Consider the following 8,036-nt stretch of genomic DNA (forward strand, 5'->3'; position numbering starts at 1 on the left):
TTACTAAAATAATAAATTTCAATCAACAATCTCTCTCTCTCTCTCTCTCTCTCTCTCTCTCTCTCTCTCTGTCTCTCTCTCTCTGTCTCTCTCTCTCTCACACACACAAACAAACAAACACACACACACACACACACGAATAGCAAAGAATACTGTAGCAATTAAAACTATATGAAGTTTTAGGTTTATGTATTCTCATTTATTGTATCTTGGATACTTTCAATCATTTATACAATTTTATAAAAAACTATGAAATGTATTATCCTGTACATTCCTTACAGACAGGTGTTTTAAAGCCCTTTTTCAACACTATAAGCTACTTTAAATAGTTTTAATAGATAAGCCCCTGTTTACCAAATGTATCATTCTCAGAATGAGTAAATGGACATGAGTAAGATTTAATTGAAATAATAAGTCTTAAGGCATAGGAATGTCAAGCCATATGGGTGTAACATACTCATCATGCATTATTTACAGGTTCGACGTGGCGGTGCCAGTGTTGGTGGGTTTGGGGGAGGCTACGGATACGGGGGAGGTAACAGCTACGGTGGTTACGGCGGAGGATCAGGAGGTGTCCATGTTTTACTAGCTGGGAATGGAGGCGGAGGTTATGGCAGTGCAGGAGCACCAGCTCATGTCTTGAACGCCGGCGGAGGTCTGGGATTTTACCCTTCAACTTACGGAGCCCAGCAGGAATGGTATTACCAGGCAGCAATCCACGCCGGAGACCCCTATGCCGCCAAGACAATCGGTGCAGGAAATTACGCCATCCAGTCAGCTGATGCAGCTGCGGCCGAAGCAGCCCATGGCGTCATTGCCCAAGCTAATGATCCCAATATAGCCAATGCCGTGTCCTACCTCACACACCACGCCGATGCCGCTGGTCTGGATGCTGCTGCTCATGGTGGAGCAGCTTACATCGTGACCCACGCTGACCCTGTGCCCTCATATCATTAAGAAATGTGATTGACCCACAGCAGTCCTGAAGTCTAAGCTGGGATCTAGAGAATGAAAGTCTACACAGCATATTTGTTTTATTTAAATTCGTGATTGCTTGGCGCCAAAAAAAAAAAAAAATATTTAGCACTCTTCCTGTGCAAAATATTAATCATAAAAGATGTATGTTATACCACATAATTTCTTATGTTTTTTCTTTTTTGGTACTATTGACGACATTGGAATCTTTGGTAGCCTTCATACTTTATTAGCCTCAATATTCTTCAAGCAATCATCGTTATTCATTACAAAAATCTTATTTATTCTAATGGACATTGATCACCATCAATGTGAATTGCTACTTTATTTACTTCTGTTCATTCATTACTGACGTTCACAATATGCCTTCAGTAAAGGGACTGTGTGTGATTTCTTCCGTCTGCAAAGATATAAATACAATGCTTAATATTAAGGTTAAAGGAGTTTCTTTTCTCCCCCCAAAATCAACCGTTTTTCAGACGCGGATCCCTCTGACGATCTGGAGAAAGTTTTGGATAACACAACTTTACATGTAATGAATCTACTTTATTTCATGATTAAAGATAATTTGTCTCATACAATGTATGATAGGAACAAACTATGAATGAAATTCATAAACACTTCACTCCATGAAAAAGACTATGGCCACTCTGTACAGAAATTACACAATCATCGTTTTGCAAATTGAGCAAAGAAAAGAATCTTCATTTTCAAGAGATGCTTGTTGTTGATTAGTTCAAATAAAATCTGATTTTTTAGAAGAAGAATTGTTGAAAAGCCTGACTTATACAGGTATGTAATACAGTAGCTAAATGAATAAGAGCACCCAGAACTAGGTTTCCCAGATGAGTGTTGCTTATGGCAATGCATGCCAGAATTCACCAAAGTTATAGCAGTTTAATTCATTTCATGACATTTCCTTTGTCGTTAGTCAAAGAGGTTATCTTTGAGAAGGTCATCATCACTGATACAGATTATGTCCACATGGGAATGATTACTAAGCCATGTCTAAACTTAAAGGTCCCCAAGTAGAAGTAGCCTTTGAAAGAGTTCTGTGGAGCATTCAGAAGTCAGCAGAATTCTGCCTGCTGAAAAACTGCATGGACTTTATCACTCTTGATTCTGTTATGTAGAAGGACTTCCTCTAACACTGGAAAGTTTACATTGTTTACCGCCTTCTACCTCCTATTTTGTAGTGGCAGCTTGGCCAAGAGAGCTTGTTATTTTCCTGAAGAGTCAAGGACAAAATTGGATAAAAAGGAAGTGAGAAGCACACATATATGGGTAAAATGGATGAACTTAGCAAGATGGTTAAAGACAGATGAAAGAGTAGGAGTAGTTAAAAAAAATTCCATAATAGATACATGGTAATAGGACAGCAAAGAGTTTATGTGCATAAGAATACACGATAAAACAGTAAATGGTGGGGTAGGATGAAAACAAAATTAAGAGAATGTAGAAGAAGATTAATTAAATGGCATCTAAAAGAGTTTCTTATGTTAAAGAAAAACAATTATAAGTGACAAACATACACTAGAAAAGGCGTACAATAGACTTAGCAGGGAAATAATGTGAAGAATAATGAGAATGTAGGATATAATGACAAATTATCAAAAAAAATTAAATGTATATGACTACAGAAAAAAACATTAGAATATTCAGACGAGGGAGTGACAAGTTTGGTGTAAAAATACATGTTGTGACAAGGGTGTGTCATGTCTCCATGAGTGATCAGTATCTATATGGATGAAGTGATGAAAAAGGTCTGAGAAAGGATATTAGATGAGGGTACAAACTTGCAGAATATGAAAATGGATTATGAAGGGAGTATGGAATATCCCCATTAACAGATAATACAGCGCTGATTATGAAAAAGAAATGAGAACCTGCAGGATGTGGCGAAGGTGATTGAAAAGTTGGAAAAATATGAGTAGTTTTGGATCGATGCTTAAATGGAAATCGGAATGTATTGTCCAGAGGTAGAAGTAAGATGGCTATTCAGAGCTGTAGCGCAACTGGGAGAATACAAAGTCATACCTTGAAGAGGTTAGACAGCAAGGTTAAGGAAAGGAAGGAGAAATGGAAGCGAAGAAGGTATATTATTATTATTATTACTAGCCAAGCTACAAACCTGAATGGAAAAGCAAGATGCTTTAAGCCCAAGGGCTCCAAGAGGGAAAAGTAGCCCAGTAAGGAAAGGAAATGAGGAAATAAATAAATGATGAGCACAAATTAACAATAAATCACTCTAAAACCAGTAACAACGTCAAAACATATATGCCATATATAAACTATTAACAATGTCAAAACAGATATGTCATATATAAACTATAAAAAGACTCATATCAGCCTAGTCAACAAAAAAAACATTTGCTGCAACTTTGAATTTTTGAAGTTCTACTGATTCAACTACCTAATTAGGAAGATCATTCCACAACTTGTCACAGCTGGAATAAAACTTCTAGAATACTGTGTAGTATTGAGCTTCATGATGGAAAAGGCCTGGCTATTAGAATTAACTGTAGTATTACGAACAGGATAGAATTTTCCAGGGAGATCTGAATGTAAAGGATGGTCAGAGTTATGAAAAATCCTATGCAACATGCATAATGAACTAATTGACCGACGGTGCCAAAGATTAATATCTAGATCAGGAATAAGAAATTTAATAGACCGTAAATTCCTGTCCAACAAGTTAACATGACAATCAGCAGCTGAAGACCAGACAGGAGAACAATACTCAAAACAAGGTAGAATGAAAGAATTAAAACACGTCTTCAGAATAGATGGATCACCAAAAATCTTGTAAGACTTTTTCAATAAGCCAATTTTTTGTGCAATTGAAGAAGACTGGCCTAATGTGTTTCTCAAAAGTAAATTCGCGGTCGAGAATCACACTTGAAATTTTAAAAGAGTCATAAGAATTTAAAGAAACATTATCAATACTGAGACCCGGATGTTGAGGAGCCACCGTCCTTGACCTACTTACAATCATACTTTGAGTTTTGTTAGGATTCAACAACATACCCCATAATTTGCACCATGCACTAATTTTAGCCAAATCTCTATTAAGGGATTCAGCAACCCTAGATCTTCATTCAGGAGATGGAATTGATGCAAAGAGAGTAGCATCATCTGCATATGCTACAAGCTTGTTTTCTAGGCCAAACCACATGTCATGTGTATATAGTATGAAAAGTAATGGGCCAAGAACACTACCCTGTGGAACACCGGATATCACATTCCTATACTCACTATGGTGCCCATCAACAACAACTCTTTGAGATCTATTACTTAAAAATTCAACAATAATGCTAAGAAGCGACCCACCCACTCCCAACTGTTTGAGCTTGAAAACAAGGGCCTCATGATTAACACGGTCAAAGGCAGCGCTAAAATCAAGGCCAATCATACGAACTTCCTGACCACAATCAAGGGATTTCTGTACAGCATTGGAGATTGTAAGAAGGGCATCACATGCTCCAAGGCCTTTACGAAAACCAAATTGCAAATTAGGGAATAGATGATTACCTTCCGCAAACCTATTAAGACGTTTTGCCAGAAGACGTTCAAAAACTTTAGATAATATGGGAGTTATTGAAATTGGGCAGTAAAGTAAAGAATAGTTAGGAATGAAAATGGAAATTGGGAACAGAATAGGAGTGTCCTTTCAGGTCTTTATAAGTAATTGCTAAAGGGTATGGCTAAAAACTTACAAGAAAACATATATGGAAGCTAAAGTAGGAATATATGAAGAGATTGCTTAGCCAACTTTCCTTTATGGAAGTAAGTGTGAATATTGAATGCTTTCGAAATAATAAGAAACTCCAGAGCATCAAAAAGAACTCGTTTACACGGCATATGTAAAATAAAATGTATTGAATAAATTAAAAATATGCAGAGATGAACTGAAGTGAAAAACCTTTTGTCGAAGGATGGATTGATCAAAGTATCTAAAGTTGGTTTAGTTATATGCAAAGCATTGAGGTTGGAGAAAGGCTATATAATTTTGTAAAAATCAGGATAAAGGGAGACAAGAAGACCTATAAGGGCTATATAGATGGGGTAAAAGAGGTACTAAAAAGTAAGATTAATTTTATGAATTTGAGCTATATAGCCAGACGGTTGGGCCTTTGACGCCATTCAACGCCAAATTACAACTGGGAGAAAGAACCCCCCAGCAGTTTCATTACCAAGTATAAGTTGAAGAGCAAGAAGGGAAAAGTGGGAACAAAAGTGAAATAGAGGGATATGAAGTAATTGGAGATAGAGGCCGAAGGAACACTGATAACACCTTCAAGTAATGCGTAGAGTCAACTGCATGAGGTGCACTGATGGCACTATCTCTCTACGTGGCTGAAAATGGGGGAGCTAAAATTCAGTATAGAGGACATAAAAAACAAAACGCTAAATGTATGAAGTGGCTAGTGTTTTGTTGAGTTTCCTACAATAGTTTATGGATTGGGATGATTCTCCCTTCGATAAATATTAGATTAGCAACTCCATGGGGAGATATTTTTACATACATTTCAGTGTTTCTCTTGAACTAAACAATGCAATGAGTATCTGGGTATTAGTTAACTTTGGCAGGTCATAAAACGGGAGAAGGTTCAAGAAAAGCAACCTTATCCAAGGATATATTTAGGACTGGGTGGAAAAACCTTCTGCATTAACCAAAAATACTCTTTTATATATACACACATACATACATACATATATATATATATATATATATATATATATATATATACATACATATATATATATATATATATATATATATATAATACTAGTATGCACAACCCCCCCAAAATGACGGGTAAATATTTAGACATTCACACACCCATCCTATCTCACCAAAGTATGACTACTCCATACCCCACCAAAATATGACTATTCCCTCTCCCTCTACCCGAGGGACGGGGAGAGCTCAGTGTGACCAAAAAAATTATATATATATATATATATATATATATATATATATATATATATATATATATATATATATATATATAAATAGTGAGACAATTGTTCTTTATTATATAGGGGATATATTCATAAAAAGTATATATGTATATTTTTATAGTAAGAATATAAAATGGTGAGAAATAAATGAAGAATTCAACAAAGATTGGAAAAATGTGTTAGTAAGTGATAACATACAGGTAAATACGGATATACTGTACAAAATACTAGAGAAAATTGTTGAAAAATATGTACCGAAAAAAAAAAAATAAACATCAGACATGCATACCAAGAGACAATAGGATCTTATTTCAGAAAATTAGAAAGTGGAAGAAAAATCTTGGAAAAGAAAAAAAATATATGGAAAATGATGGAAATAAAAAGTAAGATAGAAAATGCAGAAAAAAAAAATTATACAATCGAAATAAAGTGAAAAAAGGGACTTAGAAGAAAGGACACTTCAAAATATCAAGAAAAACCCCAAAGTACTTTACTCCTATGCAAAAAATATGAATAAAGGGAGATTATAAATAAGCCCTCTAAGAAGTGAAGGACGGTTAACGAATAAAAATAAGGAAATACGCAACATATTTGCAGAAAAATATGAGTGAATTCACGCCAAGAAATGCGAATGAGAATAATGAAACAGAAATGAGCGAAGAAAATATTGAATATCAAACGGATATAGAGATATTAATGAAGCAGATATTGTGCAGGCTATAAGCGAAATTAAAAATGGATCAGCGGCCGGGCCAGATGGAGTTCCAGCGATTTTTTTAAAGAAAAAAAAAACTGGACACACTATCGCAAAGCCGCTTGCAATACTGCTAAGACAAAGTGTAGATATGAGCGAGATATATGTTAAACATAAATTAGCATATATATTCCCTATTTTCAAAAGTGGATCAAGACTAGAGGCAAGCAATACTTCACATATTATAAAATTGTATAAAAGGGTACGGTTTTAGCTGCACTGCTGTTTGTTATTATGATCTCAGACATAGACTGTAATGTTAAAGACTCTGTAGTGAGAAGTTTCGCCGATGACACAAGAATAAGTAGAGAAATTACTTGTGATGAAGATAGGAACTCACTTCAAAGAGATCTAAACAAAATATATGAATGGGTGGAGATAAATAGAATGGTATTTGACTCCGATAAATTCGAATCAATGAGTTATGGATACAGAGAAGGAATGGTACATGCATACAAGGGACCTAATAATGAGACAATCACAAACAAGGAAGCAATTAAAGACCTTGGTGTAATGTTAGATAGGAATATGTTATGCAACGACCAAATAGCAACACTGTTGGCTAAACGTAAAGCAAAAATGGGAATATTATTCAGACACTTTAAAACAAAAAAAGCTGAACACATGATTAAGCTGTACAAAACTTATGTACGTAGTACACTCGAGAACTGCAATGTGATATGGTACCCATACTACCAAAAGGATATTGCACAAATAGAGAGTGTACACAGGTACTTTACTGCTAGAATAGAAGAAGTTATGACCTTAACTACTGGGGAAGACTGCAATTTTTAAAATTGTACAGTTTAGAAAGGAGAAGAGAACGCTACATGATAATACAAGCATGGAAGCAAATCGAAGAAATTACTGAAAACATCATGGAGCTAAAAGTATCAGAAAGAGCAAGCCGAAGTAGATTAATAGTGGCCAAAACTATACCAGGAAAACTAAGGAAGGCATACAGGACATTTATCCACTACGCACCAGCATCAATAATGTAGCGACTATTTAATGCGCTGCCAGCTCATCTAAGAAACATATTAGGAGTGAGTGTAGATGTGTTTAAGAATAAGCTCGATAAATACCTAAGATGCATCCCAGACCATCCAAGACTGGAAGATGCAAAATACACCGGAATATGCATTAGCAACTCTCTGATGGATATACGAGGTGCCTCACACTGAGGGACCTGGGGGAACCCAAACATAGAATAAGGCAATAAGGTAAGGTAAGCCTATACTCTGTGTATATAATGTGTGTATTTAAAATCATATATATACTATACATTTGCATATATATATATATATATATATATATATATATATATATATATATATATATA

The 8,036-nt window shown here is 35.3% G+C and overlaps 1 protein-coding gene across 1 annotated transcript in view; it reads left to right on the plus strand.

Moving 5' to 3' along the window:
• Window positions 1-957, plus strand: part of LOC137659082 (uncharacterized) — a 2,715-nt gene extending 1,758 nt beyond the window's left edge. The window contains exon 3 of the mRNA XM_068394168.1: window positions 478-957. Coding sequence (XP_068250269.1) covers window positions 478-957 — 480 coding nt within the window. The remainder of the gene's footprint in view (window positions 1-477) is intronic.
• The last annotated feature ends 7,079 nt before the right edge of the window (window positions 958-8,036 follow it).

The sequence above is a fragment of the Palaemon carinicauda genome, chromosome 19 (genome assembly GCF_036898095.1).
Source record: "Palaemon carinicauda isolate YSFRI2023 chromosome 19, ASM3689809v2, whole genome shotgun sequence".
In the NCBI taxonomy this organism is placed as follows: Eukaryota; Metazoa; Arthropoda; class Malacostraca; order Decapoda; family Palaemonidae; genus Palaemon; species Palaemon carinicauda.